Source organism: Zosterops lateralis (genome assembly GCF_965231275.1).
Source record: "Zosterops lateralis genome assembly, chromosome: 14".
Taxonomy (NCBI): domain Eukaryota; kingdom Metazoa; phylum Chordata; class Aves; order Passeriformes; family Zosteropidae; genus Zosterops; species Zosterops lateralis.
In genome coordinates this window covers 11,758,810-11,783,746 of record NC_139774.1, presented here as the reverse complement: position 1 = coordinate 11,783,746, position 24,937 = coordinate 11,758,810, and the positions used below count along the sequence as shown (strand labels likewise).

The window sequence follows — 24,937 nt, the reverse complement described above, 5'->3', positions numbered from 1 at the left end:
TGGATGCAGTCTGGTTGTGCTCTTAGAGAACGCAAAGGTTGCACTTAGGTGGCCCTCAATAACCTTTTGGCATCCTTTGCCGTGGGTTGCCCAGGCAGAGAGCAGCCAGGGCAGCTGCAGGTCCTCCCTGAGCACTGGGCAGCTCCAGGGCCCTACAGGCCATTCCTGCAGCAGATCCCAGCCCTGCCTGGATGCTGAGTGCTGACTGTAACAGTGGGGGCACCATGTCATCTGCAGGACTTGCCCAAAGCAGGCCAAGAATTGCTAAGAATGAGTTTTCATAGTTGCCATGTTTCACCCGGAGACCTGAGGCCTCTGGGAAATGCCAAGGTGGATCTAGTTGGCTTTGGCAAAGGCAGGGGAACTGCTCCAGCAGCACTTTGGAGAGGTGATTCTTGCTTGGGGTGGGAGGATGCAGGGAAGCCAGCTTGTGCTGGGAGACCTGCAGTGTCCCATCACTCCTCTTCTTTTCTCCTTCATGGACTGCACCAGAACTGCAAATCTTGCCCAAAGTGTGCCCTCTGCCCATTCTGCTGTGCTGGCGTCACACTGTTCCTCTGCAGCCTTTCTGAACAGCAGCAGCACCTATCTCTATGCTCTCAGTCAAAATCAGCATGAGGGCGAAGGGAAAAACAGAGTTCAGACTAAGGTACCAAAGAGTTAACATTTTTCTAGGTTTACAGTTGTATTTGTAGGATTTGTACTATGTCACATTTATAGCCATGAGATATTATTTTTATGCTGTAAACTTTTACAAATACATTTTTAAAGAAAGAGTTTAAAAATAAAGGTGTTTTTCATTTTGCAAAGTCCCATCTCTTCCTTTATTTCCCTGCTTTTGGTTGCTCCCACTGAGATGGGGCTGGGAATACAGCTTAACCCTGTGGTGGGTGAAGGCTAAGCATGTTAATACTCTGTGCATGACCCCAGTGCTTAGTGAAAGCCAACCTGGGAGCCAGGCAGGGAGAAGCACTGCAAGGAGCAGCTGAGCCCAGAGACAGGGTAAGGAAAAGAGGCAGGATCTGCCCCATCTCTCTGGTAACTGTGCAGCTTGTGGGTAATATGGCAGGTGGGGTGAGGGAAGGATACCAGGAATCATTCCCATGTATATCCCCACTGCCTCAGGTTTGGGCCAGCAGTCCCAGCTCAGGACTTGGCTCCTTAGAGCATTGTTGGGTCTGTGCTCAGATCAGGGTGGGGATGCAGGAGAAATGACAAACTGAACAGTGGCTGGGTGGAAGGAGATGGCAGATACCACAGCACTGATTTTTCCACATAGTTTAATAGCTCAGGGCAGTGGAAGGGCTTGGGGACAGCAACAGGGCAGGGCACCAGCAGGAGCCACATTACAGCACACAGAGCTCCCCATGTCCAGCTCTCCTCCCTTTCCTCTAGGATGAGGAATTTGCTGATAGCTCAAAAGATGCAGCTCCAGAATCCTGGCTCCCCACACCACCACTCCCACAGATCCACATGCCACTCTGCTCCTATCACCTTTCCCGAGTCACCTTTCCAGAGGCACTGAGGTCTCCCAGCTGTATGAGAGACAGGCACCTTGTGAGTCTTGCCCAAAGCTTTCTCCTCTCTCTAGCTCAAACTTAACTGCTCCTCCAAAATCCATCTCTAGCTGCAGAGCAGAGATGTTTGCATCTGCTCTGAGCCAGGTGCTTGGAAACCCCAGGGTTGCTGCAAAGAGGGATTTTTGGTTCAAACATGTCAGTGTTGACCCTGTTTTCTGGCTACATGATGCAGCCCCCACTGGCACCAGTCGTGCCTCCCTCAGCTCCTGGAAGCTCCCTGTGTACCCATGGGTTCAGGGCATGGAGTGCAGCAGCAAGCAGGTCCAAGTTCCAGCAAGGGTCCCCTTTCCAGCACGGCCTGTCCTGGGTTCCTGGCTTTGCTCATTTTTCCAGGGTGGAGGTTTGCAGTCTCCCTGACCAGCTCAGGCTGATTGTCCCCAGATATGCTCTGAGTCACCTGGCACAGCTCAGTCAGGGCATTTTTCTCCAGAAGCTGAATCAGCAGGGAGAAAAAAAATCCCCTTTTGTCGAGAGAGTCTGCATCAAAGGCTTGGGGGGAAGCAGAGAGGGGGAAATGACAGACCTCAGCCCTGAACCCTGCAGGCTCCCACTGTTCCCTACCTAGCAGACCTTTTGCATGTCAGAATGTGCTGGAGATGGGTCATGGGGCTGGAAATGAGCAGGCCCACATGGGGACCCCCTGAAGGGCATTTTCCCCACCTCAAAATAAGTCTCCTCTGCAGTGATGAGACAGACACCCCATGGAAGAGCTCAGGGAAGCAGAGAGACTGCAGTGACAAACTGTAGCTGTGGGAGTACCAACAGCTCAGTACCAACAGGACACAGGTGTTCCACATGTGTCCCCAAACTGCTGCAGGGCAGTTCAGGCAGGAATGGCACCATGGCCAGCTGTGCTCAGTGCTGGGGTCCCATATGGCTCCCAGCCTGGGAAACAAGCCTGAGCTCCCAGTGCTCCCAACCAGGGCTCACAGCAGCCTCCATTCCACCTTCCATAAACAGTCTGCCAGGCACTGAGCAAGTCTCATCCCATCTTTCACAACCATCAGGGCCTAAACAGACATTCCTGGGCTTCGAGTTGTTCAAAGTAAGGTTGCAGCTTCTCTGAGAGCATCTCTGCCCTGTGCTCAGAGCTGCCTGGGCACGTGAGTTCCAGCAGCACTCCTGGGGCTCAGCTGCTGCTTGCACATAAGATCTGGGGTGCAGCCTGCAGGAGGAAGAGAGGGATACAAAAGAGGGAGGGATCACAAGCTTGTCCCAGTGAGCATCCCCAGGTATGCCCAGTCCAGGTGGGGACCCATATGTCCAGCTGTCACCTGGGGATCACTGCCATCAGAGATGCTCTGCAAGGGGCCCCCTCAAAGAGAAGAAGGAGGGCTGAGAGATTGTTTCCCTTCTCTCTATTAAACCTGTCTGGTTTAATACTTATTCACATTGGTGAGTCAGTTCTCTCTGAGCTGGCATTCGTTCCTGGAAAAAAAAAAAGGACTTAAAAAGAAGAAGGAGGGAAACAAACATCCTTTAAAAAGCCCCTTTGGCTTGAAAGGAGGAAAGAATAATCAAGCAGACATCTCCTGTGGCCCAGCTGCTTGACAGCCCCCCAGCTCTGGGCAGGAGCCCCCCAGAGCACCATGCTGCCTCTAATTCATGTTCCTCTTCCCTGCATCCTGCCAGGAAAAACTGCTGAGGGGAAACGTTCTTTGGCCAAAAGCTGCCTTTCCTTCTATCTGGACTCCCTCACTGTCTCCAGCCATCCTTCTGGCCAAAACCAAGAGCTCTCCACGTTCCCATGACTCTTAGTCATCTCCAGCACAGTCAGCCATGCTCTCATCTCTTGGCCCCAGGACCTTGTCTTGCTGGTACCTCTCTAACTGGCCTCGTTGGAGAAGCCCATTCCCCTCCAGGCTGTGGAAGCTTTCAGGGCACTGCAGGTGCAGATTCAATAGCCACCTCTGTGCAGATATTTTGGAACAGCCCTTCTCTTTCTGCCCATGGTTTTGTCATGGTGTTCCTGACACCTCCCTGCCGTTGGGGCTGCAGCTGGGGCAGTTGGCAGAGCCCCTGGCTGGACCTTCCTCCCCTGTGCTTCCTTCCCAGCACTGTCAGGTGCTGGCTGTCACTTCCCACCCCAGAGCTGCTGTGAACAGCCCTGAACTTCTGCTGCAGCCTGAGGTTATCCAGAGACGGAGCAGAGAGCAAAGGGCACCCTGTGTCTGACAGAATCTGCTAATCCTGCTGACTTGGGCGTCCCTTGGAGAACTGATTTTCTTCAAACCTTCCTTCACAGCTGTTTTGGAAGACTCATGGTCTTAAGCGGAGGGTTAACAAAGTGCCTGATTTATTAATTACCAACATTGCTAATTAGTTAACAGTTTAATTACTGCTTCAAGGTGCCTGCCAGGTTGTCAATTACAGAAGAGCTGCAAGCAGCCTCCCCAGCAGCCAGGGAGGATGGCTGGGAAGAAGGGTCTGTGCTCAAGCCCTGCAGCTGCCTGGTGGGGACAGGCTCACTCTGAGCCCCTGTGGGAGGTACTGGGACAGGAAAGAGCAGGGGCCCCCCAGCCCAGCCAGGAGCCATAGAGGTCTGCATGCTGGATTTCAACAGGTCTCCCTGCAAGGGAGGGTGGTTAAGCTGGCATGGGGCTTGGGGGTGATCCTGTGTGGCCACAGGACCCCTCTCTGCACGAGGGATCACACTTTTGGTTAACACAAAATGATTTGGCATCTTCACAGGCTTTTTCCCACCTGGGAGCTGCCTCAGGCTGAATTGCCTTTGTGGGCCTGTTGTGAGGGAGCCTGCCATGTCCTGTGAAGGTCCTCAGGTCCCAAAGCCAGCAAGAGCCACTGGACCTGAGGTGAAACTTGTCCTGCTGAAATAAAATTGAATCCACTGCCTGCAAGTGTAGGGACACTCTGTCCCCATGCAAGGCAAAAGTGTATAAATGTCCCTGGCGTGGGATTGGAGTAGCAGAAGCCAGAGAACATCAGGATTATCCCAAATCCCATCATGGTGCAGTGGCCCCTGCCAGCCCTGGGGAGTGGTCTGGGGTGGACTCCTCTCTGAGACCTGAGAGAGACCCCCACAACAGGGGGATCCTGCAGCAGGGTGTGCACCTGGCCCCACCTCTGCCATGGGGTTTGTCACTGGTGACGTGACAAAGCACGGCCTGGGCTTTTTTTTTTCCCTGTTTCAAAAACAAACGAAATAGGGAATTTGTTAACTTGTGGTCAGCTCAGAAAGCAGAAGCTCCTGACAAGGGAGTGCTGGGGACTGTGCCCACGAGAAGAGACACCCACTGCTTGAGAGGATCCTTCAGCAGCATTGGCTCCACGCTGGGGACACCACAGTCCCTGGGGACATGGGTCCTGCTCTCCTCCTGCTGCTCACCACAGCTGGCTTCTGGCATGGTACGTACACTGACTCCCAAAGCCTCACGTCACTCCAGGGGAGTTTTGGGATGTGGTGAGGGTTTCCTGGGTCTCTGGTGTGAGTGCTCCAATCCTCCTCAGGTAAGGAGGTGTGATGGCCTTGGTAGGGACAGGGCTGTGCTGAAGCCAGACCAGAAATCATGCAGCTCCTTGAGGTGGAGGGTGAAGCTGGGTTCCCAGTCATGTGTCCCAAAAAGCTGTTGTGGGCTGGGATAGTCCCTGTTTCTGGAGGCTGCTTCATGAAGCGGACACTGCTGTGAGCAGGTTCAAGGATCCTTGGCATGGGTAGGCAGAATTGTGGCACTGCAGGGAAGAGTCACCAGTTCTGGAATTCAGTGCAGACTTGGCTGTAGCAGCTTTCTGAAGGTCATCCAGAGCTGGCTGCAATTAGAGAGGGAGGACAGTGGTGGAAAGAGGGTGTGTTGCTGCTCTGTGTTGGCTCTGGAGCCTGGCTTGCCCTTGGCTGCCTGCAGCCCTGCCCAAAGGATGGAGAGGTGCATGTAGCATAGGCAGAGCCTTGGTTCTGGGGAGGTAGGAAAGGGAAACTTCCCACTCTTTGGGTCTGGACAGGGTTTAAGATGAAGAAATGGTTCAGCAGCAACTGTGTCCTGAGGGAAGCTCTTTCCAAGATAACATTTTGCTCAAATGGGGAAGGAGTTGGAGATGTTTGGTCTGTAGGGGAAGGAGTCGGGAAAATCATCTGCATTGGCACCTTCCAAAGCACCTCATGCCCAGCTGGAGTGTCTGAGGATTGCTGGTTTCTGGTGGTGGTGGCACACACAACAGGGCTGTAGAGCCAAGATGTGATGGAAACAACTCAGCCAGCCAAGAAGGGAAAGGTGAACACACCTTTTTTAAGGCTGCAGAGATGGCCAAGAGGTGATAACCCACCAACTTCAAAAAAGAGTCACTAAGCCTGTTTGGAGGTTTACATCCAAAGAGGTGGAAACCAGCATTACTAGTCTTGCAATTTGAAGTACTGGGAACCTCTTGGGTCCAGTGTGGCACTCACCTTGATATTCCTTTTGCACTTGCTTGGGGACACAGTGAGGCTGTGGTGTGAAGTCATCCTTGTAAGGGGACAGCCTGTGGGGAAAGCATTTAGCATGTGGCAGGTAGGCAGTGAGTCTTTCTTGGGCCACTGTAGTGCACATGTTTTCAGCCCAGGAAATTTGCATCCCTTGTTGTTTCACTTCAAGTGACATTTGCAACATGTTAAGCAGAATTTTCTAGGTCTTCTGTGCTGGGAACTGGGTTGTGAAGGCTGCAGGATTTTTAGTTTTTGTGGGTTTTTTTTACAATAATAGGGACTAGGTAGGTCTATTACAGATCTGTGAGAGATCATAACAACAGCTGTCAAGATCTCTTCAAAGATTCCTTGAGCCACTAGCCAGTGCAGATCACCAGCTGTGACATCTTCATGAGGCACTGTCTGCCATGCCAGGCTGTAGGACACACATTTGTTTGAGTACCAGCACTGCTGGCCATTTGCAGCACAAAGCTGCACCATGACAAGGTTCTACAAAGTAATAGACTCCAGCTGGAGTCAGGGCCTGACTTCCTTCTCCTACCTCTTGGATTGCAAGTGCATCTTCTGTGAATACCCAGGGCTGATGCAGTTATTGTGATCTGAGCTCTTGCTGAGGGCTCAGGTCAAACAGAGGAAATGTTTTAAACATGATCATCTTGCATCCATATTCTTGGTCATCTTGAGGTGTATTCCTGGGGGTTTTGTTTTCTTATTGTGGGTAATCTAAACCTCTTAGGTAGAAGCCCCAAGCAGAGCTGTCCTGAGCACACTTTTCTCCATCTCCAGTCCCCCAGGTACTGTAGGTGACTCTAGGGAAGGGATCCTCAGAAATCAAACTTTTCCTCGCTATCATTGAGGGCGTGACAGAGGGAGCTCAGGTCTAGTGTGTCCCTCTCAGGGCCAGAGTAACCTAGTTACTCCCCAGGACTAACTCAAGATCCTGGTGACTGGTTTCTGTGGTGAGAACCCTGGGCACTTCTGGCATACCAGCCTTCACTTCTCCTTCCTCACCGAATGTTCAGCAGAGGAAAGCAGTGTTTTGGCTGGCAGGGACATAGTCTGCAGCTGTAAGGGGAGGTCATGGTTACACAACTCAAGTGTGGTAAAACCTCTGGCCAGCAGTTACTGGCAGTGCTGCGGAAGCTGCTGGAGAGCAGAAGAGAGACATCCTTGGGCTTCGTGCAAGATTGCACAGTGGTCAGCAGGGAGAGAGCCTCCCCCAGCAGCCCTGCTTCCCTATTCTGGAAAAGGACCCACAGCTTTGACTCATCCCCCAGCACACATGAAGGAGTGGGTGCTTGGGTGACCTTTGCCTGGTCCTGCATTTAGTGTCCCTGTCTTGTCTGTCCTCACTCCTCTTGTGTGGTGTTTGTATTGCTGGTATGAGTATCTAGCGACAGCCTGAAGGCTTTTTCCTCACTGTTCTGGAGAGCACCTGTGCACAGCCTTGTCTGGCCACAGCATCTCAGTAGTAACCAAGCTGGTGACAAAAAAGATGCACAGTGAGATGACTCCTGTTTGTTTTGTTTTCTTTCCTTGTCCTCCTGCTGTGGTCAAACCAAGGACAAGTGACAACAGGTTTTTCTCTGAACTAGTTTGAATACAGCTCTGAGTCAAAAGAGCTTGGCTCCCCATGAAATGGTGCCAAAGCCCTGGATGTGGATGTATAGCCAAGCAAAAAGCAGTTGTGGGAAAAGGATCCAGTGACAAAGGGTTAAAGCAACAGAAGTATCAAGCCCCACTAGAAAGCATAGCTTAGCAAAAAGGAAGGAATGTTTTGCCTCAGATATGTGGAAAATGTAGCTTTGTAAATTATTCTGGGATATGTTTTTATCCACTCTGGGCTCCTCCTCTTTCCACAGAAAGATAAAAGCATCAGGAAAAAAAATAATCAAAAAACCCCTCCCAAACAAAACCAAAAAAACCCCAAAAAAACAGTGAGATAAAATGTCAAATATTCCATGCTCCAAAGATCCTTGTCCTCTGCTTCTCCCCACAGGGCCAGTGAGTTTGACCTGGGCCTTGTCTGAGCTTCCCCACAGCAACTGTGTCATGGACACACACCAGCAATGCTCTCCAGGGTCTTGAGTCTCATATTCTCAACCCTTTGTTGCATGGAGGGAATCATCAGCCCAAGATGTCTTAAATGCTGCTCTTTGGGCTCTGATGTGTGGGCTCTGGATGGCACAGCCCTGAGCACAGCTGGTAGCCCAGGACACACAGTTGTACTTTGGGCATCACCTTCCTCCCCAAAAGAGCTGTGATCAGGGGTGGATGAGGATGGGGTGCACTTCTGCTGGCTGCAACAGGGACAGTGTCCATGGCAGGAGGAGCACTGCCTGCAGAGCAGTGAATTGATAAATTGCACAGCTCTCTTTGTGATTAGTATTATTTGAATAAGGATGTGTGTCCCTTTAAGATGTGAGGTTGGGTTAGCGAGTGGGAAGGAAAGCAGAAGTGGGAGAATAGCCCTGGATAGGGACTGGAAGGGGGTGCAGAGCCCCTCAGGCACGGATAGCCATTTGCAATGTGTTTCCTGTCCTCCCTGAGAGCCTGGTGTGGGGTGGCTGCACCGCTTCTTCCCCAACCCCGTGGCACTGATTCATTTTGCACTTCCCCCCACCCTAAATATAGGTGGTAACTCAAAGAACTCGCTGACAGGGCAAAACAGGGAAAAAAATATTTCCCTCTGACACTAAGGCTGGAGTAGGACCCTGGTTCCCCTTTATTCAGCCAGCAGAGCAGGCATCTTCAAAGCAGAGATGCATCAGAACTCCAGCTGGTTGTGATGCTGGTGTCCACAGGACTGGTGCGTTCTGTAGACAACTGCAGCTGTGGGCTTTCATCAGCTGTTTAGCTTTTCCATGCTTCAGTTTCCTCTCCCAAATGGGAATAATAATGCTGTCTCATTTAATAATGTTTTGTTGGTGTCTGCATGGAGAATGCAGTGTGTGACTCCATGATACACACAAGGAGGTGTCCTTCAAAGTCCAGCACTTGGCAACAAAAAGCTAGTCTTCCCAAATTACATGCACTGACCCCCTGCTCTGCAGGAGCCTTCCAGGTCTGTTCTAGCTTATCTCAGCACCAATGCAACAGAGAGCCCTATGCACCAAACTTGGCTTAAACTCCACCAAACGTTGCTATGGGCTAACCCAGCTCAAAGAGCAGCTCCAGTTTTGCCACAAAAGGAAAACTATTGTAAGAAGAGGCAAAAATCAGCAGGAACAATTGCCAAGCTGGCATTTGCCCTAATCAGCTCCAGATGATTGTTTTTCCTGTCCCAGGGCTCTAAATGTTCAAATGGCAGGGAAGAGGGAGCTGTGGAGGGTGATGTTTCTTCCCTGAAATTCATTCTTTGGAGTATCAGGCCATATGGGTCTGGTGGGACAGAGAAAGGGTGGAGTGATGTGAGCCAAAAAGCCAAAGGTCAGCCTGAATCCCAAGGTCAGCCTTTTCCTGATGCTAAGCTACTCCATTCTCGGCAGCATGAACTCCAACAGAGAATCTTTAGGGATCATTTTTGCATTCTCACTCTCTCTTTCCCTTGCAGGCTCAGCATCTCCAATGATCAGCCCTGACCTCCCTGCTCTGGTTGTCAACACGGGCGATCCAGTCCTCTTGCACTGCTCAGGAGAGTCTGAAGTTGCATGGAATACAAAAAAAAATGTATTCAGTAACCACACCATCAGCACTCTCAGTATACCCAAGGCCACTTACAGGAATACAGGCACCTATAGCTGTGGTTATGTCAACAGCAGTGACAAGGGCATTGCAGCCATCCACCTGTTTGTGCGAGGTAACCCTGCTTCTCTCTTCCCACATCCCCTGGCAGAACAGCCTCCTTCCAGGGAGCCACTGACAGGTCCTTCCTGCTGTGCTGTGCTTGTGTGTGTTCTTGGGGAGCAGTGCAGGCTCCTGGTGCAGCCACAACCATGTGAGTCCACATAAAATGGACCCCATGGTTAAACCATTGGGATAAAGTATAGAGCTACATGTCATGTGTATGTGGATCTCTCCTGAATCTCTCCTTCCTTCCTCTGTGGCTTCCCTTCTCGAAAAAAACAGGGATGTAAGTCTGTTCAGTGTTGTAATGAGCAGTGAGATTTGCAAATCAGAGAACCATATTGCCAGCACCTCAGATAAGGGAGAGAAACACATGAATTACATCCTCACAGCATGACCTGAACCCCAAATATTCTTTTATCCCAGAAGAAGCTATGCTGTGGTAGCTCTACCACTTGACTTCCCCCTTTCCCTTGTACCAGAGGTGCTGCCCTGAGCAGGGAAGCTGGAGGTCTCATAAGTAAAACTAGCACCATGGTGAAAAGTTTAATTAGAAGTATGCATACTTTCCAGCCTCTCTTTTACATGGACATTTGTGAGCTGGTTGCTGTGATCCCCTCAAATGCCTGAGCTGGATCTGGGTTTGTCATGTGAGTGTTTGGAGGCTGAGTCAGGCAGGAGCTGAGCAGGGCTGCCCCAGCATCGAACTCCCCCTGGGCAGCAGTGCTGGAGACTTGCCTTTGCTGGAATGTGTTTCTCAGCTTCAGTGCATTTTCTGACCTCCCTCACAAGCCTGTCCTGTCTCCTCTCCAGACCCTGATAACGTGTGGTACAACCCCTATTTCCGGGCCCGGGGAATTGAAGGTGGGAATGTTGATCTCCCCTGTCTCATCACGGCCCCCGAGTACGGATCCAACGTCACTCTGATAAAGGATGATGCCTCTCCTCTCCCACCTGGGACCAACTACTCCTTCAGAGCTGAGACAGGAGTAAGACTGTACAATGTGCAAAGCAAGCATAAAGGTTATTACCGATGCCAAGCACAGATAAATGGAAAACTAAATAATTCATCAAGACTACGGCTGGTTATGGAAGAAGGTAAAGAACTGGGGTTGTTGCTGTCCTAAGGCTCACAAATAGCTAAGCTGGCCACAGTAGATAGTCAAGGAAAAGCTCCTTGCCAGTGGCAGAAAAGACCTTCTGAACCTGCAGTTTCTTAAGTTTATATAATGGAGGCCAAATTCCATCAGCTTCTGGCAAATTGGTTCCTTCAGATGAGTTTGCGTGGGTTCAACAGTCTTCAAATCTTTGCAGGTGGTGTCACAGACCAGAGAAAAGTGTCCACCAATCTCTCCAACGTTCTGCAAGTTCTCAGGCCCCAATCCTCCATCTGTAACCAGAGCAAAAGCTTCTCCTGCCCTTTCAACCCACAGTCCTGACTGCTGTGTTCTCCCCACCTGTACTGCTTCCCACAGACGTGCTCAAAAGGGAGTGATGATCAATAGGGAAGGGGAAGGCAGGGGGTAAAGAGGCTAAAGAGGATGGAAAGGAGGAGGTAGAATCATGGAACACAGTCATAGAATAGTTTGGGTGGGAAGAAACCTTGAAAATAATCTAGTTCCAAGCTCACTGCCCAAAGGCAGGGATGCTACCTGCTAGATCAGGTTGTTCAGGCCCCACCTAAGCTGGCCTTGAACATTTCAGGATGGGGCATCCACAGCTTCTCTGGGCAACCTGTGCCAGTGCCTCACCACCCAAGGTAGCCAGGCCCTGGGAAGTCTCCAAAGCATGTGGACTCAGTGGAGAGGCTGACACTGGATCTTTCCCTGCTTGCCTTTGTGCAGTACTGGAGAAGCCTGTGTCAGTGATGATGGACCCTGCAGACCACGTGCGAATCGTGGGCGAACCTTTCCAAGTCACCTGCAGAGTGATTGCTCCTTCCCACAAGTATGACATCAGATGGGTGACAGCAACAAAGACAGTAAGTTGGGGTGTGGGGCTTTCCTGGAAACTGAGAGACACAGGGTAGTAAGAACTGCCCAGACTCACAGCAAAGCCTTGAACTACCCAACCAAAGCAGCTATTCAAGCTGTAGAAATTTGAATATCCTTTCTTTGGGATGACAGGATTAAGAAACACCTGCCTATTTTCAGAATTGTGCTGCAAGAGAGGAGAGTGTGTTGTTTCAGCTGAGTTTATTGGACAGGAGCCACAGTACCTGTTAAAGCAACATTTCTTCACCCAGCCCTGCCAGGGCTTATAAAGCAGCAAACATTTTCAGGACAGAGTTCTCCAGAGAAAAGATATGGGTGAAGAAGAGGAATACAATTCAAAATCTCTGCAATGCTGACTTCTAACTGCTAAATGGTTGGATGAGGTTTGCTAGAAGTCCTTATTATAACTGATGCCTTTATTAAGGAGATGAAACAACACACAGGGTATGTTTGGGTCACACAGTGTAAGGCCAAGTTGCAGTCAGAAGGCTGACAATAGCTATAACCTAATTGCTGTGGAATATCTGCCCTGGATCCTTGGGTTTAATGTCTCTCTGGCTCTCCACACAGGTTGCTCTCTGTGATGAGCTCTCTAGCCCAGAGCAGGCGAGGTGTGTTTGCTCTGCCCTTCCAATGTGTGTTGTTCCCTCTCTGCCTGACAGGTCGTGGGAACTAAAAGGACGACTGGCTTTGAAAATGGTAACTACTTCATCAATGACACCCTGTCTGTTGCAGCCGTGACCATGGAAGACACTGGGAAGTACATCTGTATAGCTAACAATTCAGTAGGATTCAGGAATGCCTCAACAATGCTTCAGGTAGTAGGTGAGTACTTCCCCAAAAGGCTACTAGGACTGAATCATGTGTAGCCTTGAGTATTTGCTGTTCTGCCTTCATTCTCTTCCTAGATTTGTTGTTGAAAACATAATTCTCACTTGTGCCTGAGGGTTTACATGAGAACTATGGAGCTGCTAGGAAAGGAACTGGTGCTTCCTTTGTATCTTGAGGGGCTGGAGGACAGGGTTTGGACTCTGGATGAAAAATTGGAGTGCTTTTCTCAGTCTCTGTGCATTTATAAACAGCTTTGAAATAGTAAAAAGTGAATGGGACAAGGCTGTGCTGGAAGACAGGGAAAGGCTGGTTAGAAGGAAAGGCAGGCCACATGAGCAGAGTATGGATCTTTGTCTCTTCCAGCCATAGATCCACACAAAGGGATTCAGGTCTATTACACTTGTTTTTATCTCAAGATGCAAAATTCGTCCTCACAGCTCACAAGCTGGAGTTTGTTGATGATCCAAAGCTGCTGCATACCACAGCTCAGAAAGAAGGCTCAGTCTGAGTTATTTCCTACTGAGAAGCCAGGATTTTAGCTAAAGGGCCTGGGTTTGCAAACAATTAGGAGATTTTATCCTCATCACTTCTTAGGATACAGCACGTAAAATTTCTTTCCCTACGAGACTTCCCTAAGATTTTCTAGCTCTCCTCAGGCAGTGCAATCCAAGGTGCCATGACAAAGAAGTAATTTAAGAGTACTCCTTTGGCAACGTACCTGTGTAATATTTCATTCCCTCCTGCAGTCTCCCAGCCGAGGCTGCTCTTTCCAATAATGATCCATTTATGGAGCTGGTATATAAGGGTTATTCCAGGTCTCTGGACATGCCTGCTGACGGTCATGCTCTCCTCCATCCTGCAGAGAGAGGTTACGTGCACCTGACCCCAGGGCAAGCCACCAGCCAGGAGGTTGCTCTGGGAGAGAGTGTGAAGCTGCAGGTCCACATTAAGGCTTACCCAAAACTTCACCAGTGGGTCTGGGAACACACCAATCCCTTAAAGAACTCTAAAGCCATCATATCCAAGGACCAAATGATCTCTGGAAACAACTGGTACGTGCTCTTTGTCTTCTACACTGGTTATGGCATGTTTCCAAGAGAGCTTTCCTTGAGACAGGCAGGCCCCATTCTACAGAAAACTCTCTGGTTTTAAAGAGGGAAATTGTTCTGCATTTCTGTTTTCTCTTTCCAGTATTATTAGCAAACCACAGTATGATCAGATCAAGGAGGACACCACCCTTCTCTAAATTGGCAGCCTTCTTTTTAGAAAGCCTTGTGGAAGTCAGTGTCACGTTTGTGATCTGCTTGTTCAATCCTGCACTCTCCTTGCCAGAAGAAACTGCAGGAGTGGATGAATAGAACAAAAAGCTTAATTCCCTCACTGGTCCTTGGGCCCATCCCCTGCTCTGAGGTTGAAAGAGTGTGCACTGAAAGGCACTGAGAGCCCCATGTCAAGAGAAGTCACAAACATTGTTATGTGAATAAGATCTAACAGAGTACAGGTCTGCTCTCCCAAAGCCTACAGCCAACTGAGACCAAGGGGAGACTGAAAGAAACTAATTCCATTTGTTAGGGTTTTGGGCAATTCCCCTTTCATTTTCTTAGAAACAAAAAACAATCCACAAGAGGAACTGTGCTACTTGGCAAAAATTTAGGGTGAACTCTTTCTTGCACTGTGGGCTGAGAAATGGGCTGGGGGTGGAGGGGAGTGAGCACCTAGGGAGCACAACTTCATGAAGAAACTCATTCTATCAAAAGCAGGAGGACCAGCATCTCCTTGAAAGACAATGATTTAGATGTTCAGTTATTTCTGAGCGTTCACCCACCTGTAGGCTTTCAGAAGCGCTGTAATGCACTTGGTGGCAAAAAGCATTTGCCCTGAGGAAGATCAGTCCCTTCCGACTTCCCCCGATGAAGCAACAGGCAGGCCCCCTGGTGGGCTGGGATTAGTGCTGGAAGTGTTCACTGCTCCGGAGCACAGGAAACAGCAGTATCTCACTGAGCAAGGCCTGTGCTCTTCACAGTGTTTCTCCCTGTGAGCAGGTACAACAACACACTCCCTCTGAACCGCCTGCAGGAAGGAGAGGGAGGATTCTACACATTTTATGCCCTCAACAATGTGACCAATGGATCAGTTACCTTCAGTATCTCTCTGAAATGTAAGTGCTTGTCCATTCTTTCACCCTGCTTGCCCCTGGGACTGCTTCCCAGTTGGAAAAAATGTTGGTTGGGGTACCTGGCTGCTTCCAGCTCAGCACCCACAGGACACACAGACCCAGCCCAAACCTGTCTGTGTATAACACAGGGGTCCCTCCTGGTTTATTGCTGCATGCATGGAAAGGAAACCAGAGCATGGGGGATGTGCTCTTTCTCCGGTCACAGCATTCACTGTTTGTGTGACTTCCCCAACAGCTTCTCCAAGGGTCTGCAAAATCAAGGTGCCAGCCGATGACCCCAGCATCCTTCAGTGCACGGCCATCGGGTACCCTGCCCCACACATCGAGTGGTACCAGTGCCCCGTGCACTCAGACAGGTGAGAACTGCCCAGGGGCCCTCCAAGCTGTGCCCTGCCCTTGCCATGCTGGCATTCCCTGAGCAGCAGCACCTATGTGCCTGGGCAGGCAGTATAGCAGAGCTTGTTCAGTAACAGCAACAGGGATGTTGCTCTGCTGGAAAAAGAGGTTCTTGGGGTCTGTCTGACAAGAGGGGGCACTTTCTATTCCTAAAGTCCTGAGCTTGAAGAGATTATCCACGTGTGATTCATGTTCTCCCCATACTTTTCCAAGGAACATATGGATGCCTTGGAGAAATGCCCTGGTGTATGTTGCTGTAGAGGCACATCCTGGCTGGCCTAGTCATCTTTTGGGGACTTCCACAGGTTTGAGGTTCTGCAGAGCATGGGTTTACTGAGCTACAGAGTTGTGGGAAGCAACTGCAGCTGCCTGGACAGGGCAGTTGTGTACCAGCCCCACTGAAGGGACTGATGACAGAACACATAAAGTGTTAATTATGTGTGCTGAGACACATAAAAGCAGTCATGGTTCTGTCTATAGCAGGCTGTGGTGTTCAGGGAGAGATCTTTCACTGAGCATAGAGTAACACACCTCACAGAGCTGCAACCCTAATTCCCTTTGTCGCCTCTATAGTTTGACACAGGCCCCCACTCAGCTGTGAGCTGCTGTGCTGCAGAGGAGCACTCACTGTCTCCTCTTGCCCTCCCTGCAGGTATAGTGAGGACTGCAGATTGATAAGGAATGACTCCAGACCACAGGTGGTGAATATGTTGCCCTTCCAAGAGGTGGAGGTGGAGAGCAGCATCCTCTTCCAGGACCTGGGTGACAATTTCACCTTCTGCTGCATGGCCATTAACCGGGAAGGGAATGCCTCTGACATGTTTCACTCAGTCACCATCACCAGTAAGATACAAACCATCAGCTTGGCAGTGTGGGGGAGAATCTGGGGGCTTTGAGATTACATCCTTTATGTATATCCCCACTGTCTTGCAAGAGAGCTGGAAAAGATTCCAGAAGCTCTTTATCCTCCCAGGTGTGAGGCTTTGGCATTTCCCATTCCTAAGAGCCATGTGGGAATTTCTGGCTGGGTTATAGCCTGGAGCCAAAGGCTAAGCCACACCATGGGCATCTTATAACTGCAGGACTCAGCTCCAGGGCATGGTGCATCCAGCAGTCTCTCAGCCCACAAAAATACAGGGGCTGCATCTTTTGGTGGGGCTGTTCTTGCTGCACAGATCTTGGTCCCCAGTCAGTCTGGCCTCATGCTGTTTGTGTGGAAAGAGAGGGGTATGAGGGGAACCATTACAGACTAGAGTTTGGCATCAAGAGTTTGGGAGCTCCCAGCAGCTCCCAAAAGGGGCTACTGAGGGCAGTGCTGGGGTGTGTGGCATACAGAGGAATCCAAAATTAATAGCTGGGCAAAATGCTCCCAGAGTTGGGATTGAAATAAGAGCATTTACACATTCTCCTTTTTTTCCTCTTCCAGGAAGTGTCATGGCCCTTCCAAACAAGCTCTTCAGCCCTGTTCTCTCCTCCTGCATAAGTGCATTGGTGGTCCTGCTCCTTCTAGTGCTCTTCCTGCTCTACAAGTACAACCAGGTCAGATTCCCTGCTGCAGGGCAAGGGCTGCAAGGGCTGCCCAGCCTCAGAGGCCACACAGCCTCTGCTGGTAACCAGGGCAGGACCATTCAACTTGGAGGTACCAGGCAAGATGCCTCCTTCACCTCTCCTGCCTCCCAGCTTCCCCCTAGAGTTTCCTGCTGCAGGGCAAAGCTCAGGCACCCAATTCAGTGTATTGATACCTCCCCTGCCCTGGTCCTTCAATCTTGTAGCCCAGAGATCAGTGTGGTTATTGTTTGGTGTCAGACAAAGGTGCTCACTCTGTGCTGTCAGTTGCCCCTGGTCCCCTGGTTTTGCTCTTAATTCATGGGCTGAATTAAGGGAGGGGAAAAAAAGTGGTTTGCAGTTTGCATCTACTAATTTTTATTCTGCTCACTGCTTTATAAAAAACTGTTTTTATGGAGAAACAGGATGATGTTAGAAGTTTGTTTCCAGGAAGACTTGGTCACTATTTTTATATGAGAACTTGCCCCATTTTCTCTGCAAGGCTCATTTCCAGAATTTGGATTCCTTCTCTGTTTTTTCCACAAACTGAACCTATCAGTAGCCACCTCTGCTTCATCAGTGGGTGAAAATCTCCTGGTTTTCATCTCTTCCTTTTAGCACCCTTCCTTTGACAGCCTATCAAGGCTAAAGATTTTGCAGCAAAGTTCTGGTGCTGTTTGTCAGAAGATCCATCAGAGCCCTCTCCCAGACAAGTACCTACAGCTTAGCAGGCAGAGCTGCCTTTGGACAGTGGTCCAGAGGCAGGGAAAGATGGATCAATGTGTAAGCACAGATCTGAAACAAATAGCTTTTTGGAAGGGCTTGCAAGCCCAAGAGAAGCAGGACATGTCTATAAATAACAAAGTTACCTATCTCAGACAAGTACCAGCCTTCTCTGCTCAAGGACTCCAGCAGTGCTTCTCTGCCTTGCCTGGTTACTTCTGCCATGACATTCTTGGAAAAGAGAAATTCTTACTTCTCTTTCTCCTTTTTTTATTTTACCCTTGTAAGGGAAGTGGGGCTGGGCCAGCTCCACCATTCTGCTGTGCTCAGCAACCAGGGGTCCAAGGAAGGAGACACAGTGGGGACATCTCCCTCCAGCACCAGCTGGGCACTGTCAGCCACTGCTCTGGTGGGAGATGTTGGATCTCCCAGCTCTGGCATCCCAAATGACAGCAACAGGCTGATTCCAAGGGCAACAGAGCCTCCTTCAGTCATAGGTGATGACTTTCATAACTGCAAAGAGTCCAGGCTGTCCAGAAAAATCCTCTCTCACTCAGTCCAGATTCAAAAAAAAAATTTGATGGGCTGAAATCTGTGTCTTCTCTCTGCACCTGCAGAGTGAGCTTGAGTGGATGCTGGGGCTGGGGAACCCTCCCAGCTTGGGAATCACTGAGTAACTGGAGCCTCCTCCTTACAGAAACCCAAGTACCAGGTGCGGTGGAAGATCATTGAGGCCTGTGAAGGCAATAATTACATCTTTATCGATCCCACTCAGCTGCCATACAATGAAAAATGGGAGTTTCCAAGGAACAACCTCCAGTTTGGTAAGAAACTTTCCCTGCTGCTTGCCTGGTGGCATGAAACTCATGAGAGCGCTGAAATGCTTCAACAGTCAGAGCCAAAGCTCTGGGTGATGTCCAAAGCTGCATCCTTGTCCCATTCCAGCAGCATCCTTAACCAGGCCTTGCTGCTCTGTTCCACACAGGGTGATAAGTGGTAGGGGGCAACCTTCCCTCCCTCCTCCTTTGCTCCAAGGAAGGCTGCAGGGGTCATGTCCTTCCTCTTGCATGTGGGGTCATTCCTAAGGCACAGACTTGGTGAGGCAAAGTTTAGAGATGGCCTCTTTCACACCATCTTTGCTGATAGTAGAGCTCCCCCGAGATGTTTGCCAGTTCCTGACTAAGGGATGTATCATCTTGTGTGAGCCCAGCAGGAATCCCCATCCACCAGATATCTTCCTCAAGGCTGTGTGCAGGACAGCTGCTCAATCTTTCTCTATTAAGTATCTTAAAAGTACATTTTTTCTCTCTCTGCAGGAAAAACTCTTGGAGCAGGAGCCTTTGGGAAAGTGGTGGAAGCCACAGCTTTTGGACTGGGTAAAGAAGATTCAGTACTCAAAGTGGCTGTGAAGATGCTAAAGGGTGAGCACAGAGCAACTTGCAAGGGCTGAAATCCTCCAAGCTCCTCTGGGTAGGATGTAGTGTGTGTTCACCACATGTTGGTGTTCACAGGCTGCAAAAGCTACTGTTAAAAGTTGTTTCTGTGCCAAGTACCAGATACTGGAATCACACTACTGCGTTTTTTGTGGACAGGGCAGGCCAGAGGCACAGTTAGAGGACACAGTTTTCATTCTAAGTGTGTCTCCTCTTTTTATTCCATAACTCTGTCAACACCTTTTTCTGTCCTTTCCTTAAGCTCCACTTTGTCCCTCCCTCACTCCTTCACACAGTCCTTCTCTGACCTCACAGCATCAGCAGACACGGATGAGCAGGAGGCTCTCATGTCTGAGCTGAAGATCCTGAGTCACCTGGGACACCACGAGAACATTGTTAACCTGCTGGGGGCATGTACCTGTGGAGGTAGGATCCCCCACAGACCCCTGACAGGGCCCCTCCTCTGAGGCACAGCGTGAGCTGATGAGCTGTGTGGATTCTGCTGCCCTCTCAGGGAAAGCAATGCTCAGGACAGGTCATAGCAACATCGTTCCTTAATGAATCCTTTCTGCTGCTCTCCCAGGCCCAATCCTTGTCATCACCGAGTACTGTCGCTATGGAGACCTGCTGAATTTCCTGAGGAAGAAGGCTGAATCCATAATGATCCAGGATTCTGCCCTGGACACCTCTATAGACAGTGCTGCTGATTACAAAAACATTGAGCTAGAGAAAAAATACATCCGCAGGTAGGAGCAGAGCTCGGGTGGCTGCAGGGCTGACCAATGCACGGCCTGGGTACTCACTGGGAGAAGTGTGAAGAGCACTGTGCTGGGGAGAGATCAAAGTCAAAGGGGACTGGCAGGATACCCAGATGTAAAAGCCATGGGGGTTGCATGTGTTTAGACCTGGTGATAGTTCTGAGTTTTTCAAAGACTTTGATAGCAGTCGTTAAATATCCCACAATAAATCCAGGTTTCGGTCCTGTCTGTCCTTCCACAATCCAGAAACAAAAGTTTCTGGCTTCCTACACTATTGGGCACATGGGTTTGAGGCTGACTGCTGCCCATCAGCCAAGAGCTTAAAAAAGGAACAGTTCCTGGAGCCTCATAACACAGAGGGCCCAGGTCGCCTTTCTGAACCAGCTTCAAGTTTGCCTTTGCCCTTAAGCCCCTCTCTAAAGTCACCTTCTGCAGGCAGGCATGTGGCTTCTCCTCTTGGTGGATATGGAGCAGGGCAGAAGGTGCTGCTGGAGGGTTCTAACAGCCTGCCCTCCTTTCTGTTGTTTCTTACTCAGCGACAGTGGATTTTCAAGCCAGGGTTTGGAAACATATGTTGAAATGAGGCCTGTGTCGTCATCATCATCTTCAGCAGCATCAGATTCTGTGCCAGTCAGGGGTGAGTCAAAGGCTCATTTGATTTCATGATTTCTTTCTTTTGCCCATCCTGTCTGGTTTAGCTCTGGGAACCACAATATGCCACAGTTTGCGTTACTCACCAGCTTTGCAGCAAATCTAAATCTCTGCCTTGAATTTCAGGTAGAAGCTTGGAGGAAGAAGGTGAAGCCAGGGAGGATCTCCGTCCCCTTAATCTCTCTGACCTGCTACAGTTCTCCAGCCAGGTGGCCCAGGGCATGGCATTCCTCGCATCAAAGAATGTGAGTGCTGAGAGGACCACTGCCCCCAGCACACCAAGTGAAAAACACCAGTCCAGCCAAGCAGCACCACCCATCCTGGCTGCAGAAGGCTTGGGCTGTCTTTGGATGGGATAGCCAAGGATGCTGGAAATAGGCCTCTCTGCTCTGTTTGGTTCAGACAGGCTGGGCCCTGGTGTCTGGTGTTCCCTCCAGAGCCCTTGTCCCCCATGGCCATCATGGCAGAGCAGTGTTACAGGGGGAACCCAGGGCTGTGCATCATGCTGGTCTCAACATTTTCTCCCGTTTTTGCACGAGGTCAGGAATTTTGTTGCGAAGCTTTCTCGCTTTGGCAGCGTCCCTGCTACCCCAGGGACAAGGAACTGAAAGTGGCTGTTGAGCTGACTGCCAGAGCAGTCAGACTTCAAGTGTCAGATTCACCCTGTGACTGCTCCAGAGATGAGGACACAGTGTTAAGAGCCCCTGGTTCTGAGTCTCTCCATATGGGGAAGATGACAGCCCCATGAGTGATTAAAGAACAGAGCATTAAATGCCATGGTGTCTTAACATGGCAAATGAAATGCTTAAAAGAGAGCTACAAACATGTAGTTTGTACACGATATGGTGCCTCAGACAGGAGCTCTTCAAGCAGTACGTTTCCCTTGTCCCTGCAAGCATTGTTTTGGTGACAGGCCTAGGCTGTAGAGCATTCTTTGGATTTGTTGGCAGCCAGTGACTGGGTCTCAGCTGTGGTCTCTTCTCCCCAGTGCATCCACCGTGACTTAGCAGCCAGGAATGTGCTCATATCAGATGGACGGGTAGCCAAGATCTGTGACTTTGGCCTGGCCCGGGACATCATGAATGACTCCAATTATGTTGTGAAAGGCAATGTAAGTAATAATAGTGGCCACAAGAGAAGGTACAAGGGTAGGGGGAGGGTGGAGCATGAAGAACAGACAGAGTGTAGCATAAGCTGCCAGCTTGTCCCAGTCTGCAGGACTCTCTGCTCTTCCAGGCCCGCCTGCCCGTGAAATGGATGGCACCAGAGAGCATCTTTGACTGCATTTACACAGTGCAGAGTGATGTGTGGTCTTACGGCATCCTGCTCTGGGAGATCTTCTCCCTTGGTAAGAAAGAAGTGAGCTTGCAAACCTCTTCTGTAGCTCACTACTACCCTAATGTATCTGCAAAAAAATTTCCAAGGAGGAAGGTTGACAAAAATCTAGGTTTATCAGGGCTATAAAACAATGTGTTATGTTTCCAGAGGGACCATTCAAAACAAAGAATCACACATAATTTTCTCTAACTCAGACCTCCCTGGGTAGCACTGGCTCAGATGATGCTCCAGGCTGCCTCTTCCCACCCCTCAAGGCTGGAGTGTTGAACACTCTGGTCTAAGAGCCTCTGTTCCTTTTACTGTCACAGGGAAGAGCCCCTATCCTGGCATGGTGGTGAACAGCAAGTTCTACAGCATGGTGAAGCAGGGATACCAGATGGCCAGGCCTGACTTCGCTCCCTTGGAAATGTGAGTGGATGCACTGAGATTCACACAGCAGTGATGGGGGGCTGGAGCTGCCTCATGGCAACAGGCAGGGACATGGCACAGGAACCTTGTCCACAGGTCTGGCTGCTGCTCCCAGGTGTCTTGCCTTGAGGTTAAGGACGGATCTTACCAGGCTGCTCCTTGGTCCTGCAGGGAAACAAGGCCTGGGGCAGTCTATCCAGCAGCTCCTGTTTAAGGACAGGAGGATGAGAACACTCACATTACATGTCTATACCCCTGAACTTGGGGTTTTCTTTTAGTTAGCGTCTTTTGACTCTGATTATGAGAAGAGAAGCCTGAGTAGGCTACAGGAGGGTAATGAGTGTAAGCCTGAAGTCTTGATGGCATAAAGCTTCTCCGTTATTAGTCTGCTCCATCCACTCTAGTGTGCACCATTCCTGGAGCACTGCACGTGCACTCACCATGGGTTTTATGGAAAAAAAAGGGACTGCTCAGTACTGTGTCCCTGGCATACAGAGTGCTGCAGAAGAGCCTGGGGTTGCAGGGCCTCCAGCAGCACCATGCAACCTCCCTGTCCCTGTCCTGCCCTGCAGGTACAGCATCATGCAGGCGTGCTGGAGCCTGGAGCCCACACGGAGACCCACCTTCGACCAGATTGGCTGCTTCATCCAGAAAGAGCTGGAGGTGCATAAGGAACAGGTGAGGACCTCTGGAGAGAAGGGGGAGGATGTCTTTCCCCCTACGTGAACACAGCTTCTGGATAAGTTTTCTGTGATATCCCTTACCATTAGCTGATGGGAGCAGTGTAGTGTTGGTGGGAAGTGCAGAGAGGCGTCCAACTGAAGAGTTAAGTCACTCCCCACCATGGCCAAAGAGGGCTGGACAAGGAAGCACAGCTTCTTGGCAGAAACCTCTCCGTGACAGGCAGTCATACACTACCAGCACAGCACCCTGCCCCATTCCCTTGGACTTGCTGTGCATTCTCTCAGGAGTAGCTGTCCAAAAAAGCACAGGCAAATGTCTGTCCTGCCTGTTAGTCATGCCCTGTGGGCACAGCAAAAGGTGGAAATGTGGAGTAAGCACACCCCCAGCTGCAAGGGGTCAGGTGTCACCTGCAAGGGAACAGGTGTCATACACAATCAGAGAGACTAAAACACACTTCTTTTTCTTTCAAGGACTACACCAACCTCCCCTCCAGTGCTGAGGAAGACAGTGGCTGTGACAGTGGCTCTGGTTGCTGTGAGGAGTCCTGTGAGCAAGAGGAGAGTGGGCAGCCCCTTCTCAAGGGCAACAACTACCAGTTCTGTTAGGTGGGACCTTCACCCTGGGGTTGATCCTTGTCCTGGCTCCACAGAGCTCACTCTAGGACACAGACACCTCCTGCTTTGGCCTTCTCTGTGCCTTCTGAAGTGTGAGTGTTATGGACTCTCTCACCAAAAGGAGAGTGAAGGAGTCACCATGGGGTCCCTGAAATCTTATCTCACGCATAGCACAGAGCTGTTAGGATGGTAACAGGCTCCATCTCTATAAGGTACACAGAGGTCCCCAGCACCTGCCTCCCCATGCCCCAGAGAAGGCTGTGGGAGCTCGGGTTTTCCATTTTTTTTAAAAAAAATACTAGCCACAGCAAAGTAAGACATTTCCAAGTGTCATTTACATTACTGAACCGTTGTGTTCTATAAGCACATCTTGAAATATGTCTTGGCACTGGAACTACTCCACACACTCTCTTTTTGCTGGTCCTGCTGTCTTCCCTTTGTCAGTCTGACCCTGGACATTGCAGTGTGTTTAGATATAGGTGAAGCTTCTACATAGCATTAAATGTGCATTAACCCCTACAGTTCCTTGTGCAATCCACCTCTCTGCAGCTGATGCTTCTGCAGGGAGTGTTTGGGTGAAGTGAGCCACAGAGCCAACCCCAGGGTCATGTGAATTTGTGCCTCACTAACAGGACAGAGGGACAGTTCTTTCTCAGGTAAAACACAGCAGAAAACAGTGCTCTTCCATGAGAGCACCGAACACAAACCCAATCCAGGAAAGAATGGCAGCTTAAAGAGGTCTAGAAATTATCAACATTACACAGATCCTACAGAACTGAGTTACTGAGCATGTAGCAATCACTGCCTTTGTCACTATTACAGACTTGTACTAAATTTCCTAAATGTACTTTTAATAGTGCAACTGAGGTGATTTTTTTCATAAGCTAGGGTCTAATGCCCTTCAACCTATTTCTCAGCTAGCTCTTGCTCAGGGTTACTACTGTCCTGGCCACCCAGTCCTGTGTACCCACCAGAAGTAGCTAAAGAACCTTCTTAGCTTCACCTGACACAGTGGGTAAAGGATCCCTATTCCAGGCACAGGCAAACTGCAACTGACAGGGCTCAGGCAAACTACAACTGCACTGCAGGTGGCCTTTGTCACACTCTGAGCAATTTCACTGTGGGCCATTTCTGATTCTATTAAATCCAGTTTTATGCTAACACCAAGTGATTCATTCCTCCTTACTAAATGAAAAGCTAATGTAACTCTATCTGTCAGCATTATAAAAAAATAAAGTAAGATGTTTAACAAAATGAGTCTCTTCTAGGGCTCTAAGGACTGTTCTCAGAGGGGAACAGCTCACAGCATGGGTGATGCACTGGCCTACCCACTCACCCTGCAATTATGTTCCTCAGTACCAGTTCTCAAAACCACTCATTCTTGTGTAATGCAAAAACTTATTAAAAGCAAGTTTTTGAAGCTCTGAAGTAGTCCCTGTGCATGGATATAATGGAATGTAATTTCAGTTGTGATGATGGGACATCTGACAAGTCACCATGTGGCACATGGCAGCAGTCTCTGAGGCAAGTGCAATGCCAAAGGCAGGGAAAACAATGCCAATGGCAGGGCAAATGCAGAAGAGATTCAGCAGTGTTTGTGCCT

At 49.8% G+C, this 24,937-nt stretch overlaps 1 protein-coding gene across 1 annotated transcript; it reads left to right on the top strand.

Moving 5' to 3' along the window:
- The first annotated feature begins 4,775 nt into the window (after window positions 1–4,775).
- CSF1R (colony stimulating factor 1 receptor) lies at window positions 4,776–24,700 on the top strand. The gene is made up of 21 exons (XM_083871830.1): window positions 4,776–4,946; window positions 9,551–9,796; window positions 10,597–10,881; window positions 11,628–11,764; window positions 12,440–12,602; window positions 13,471–13,660; window positions 14,651–14,766; window positions 15,020–15,140; window positions 15,833–16,023; window positions 16,607–16,719; window positions 18,146–18,272; window positions 18,765–18,869; window positions 19,197–19,307; window positions 19,465–19,627; window positions 20,176–20,276; window positions 20,417–20,535; window positions 21,279–21,401; window positions 21,527–21,638; window positions 21,937–22,036; window positions 22,609–22,714; window positions 23,191–24,700. The coding sequence occupies exons 1-21, from the start codon at window positions 4,898–4,900 to the stop codon at window positions 23,323–23,325; spliced, it is 2,913 nt and encodes a 970-aa protein (XP_083727956.1). The 5' UTR covers window positions 4,776–4,897; the 3' UTR covers window positions 23,326–24,700.
- Window positions 24,701–24,937: the final 237 nt, after the last annotated feature.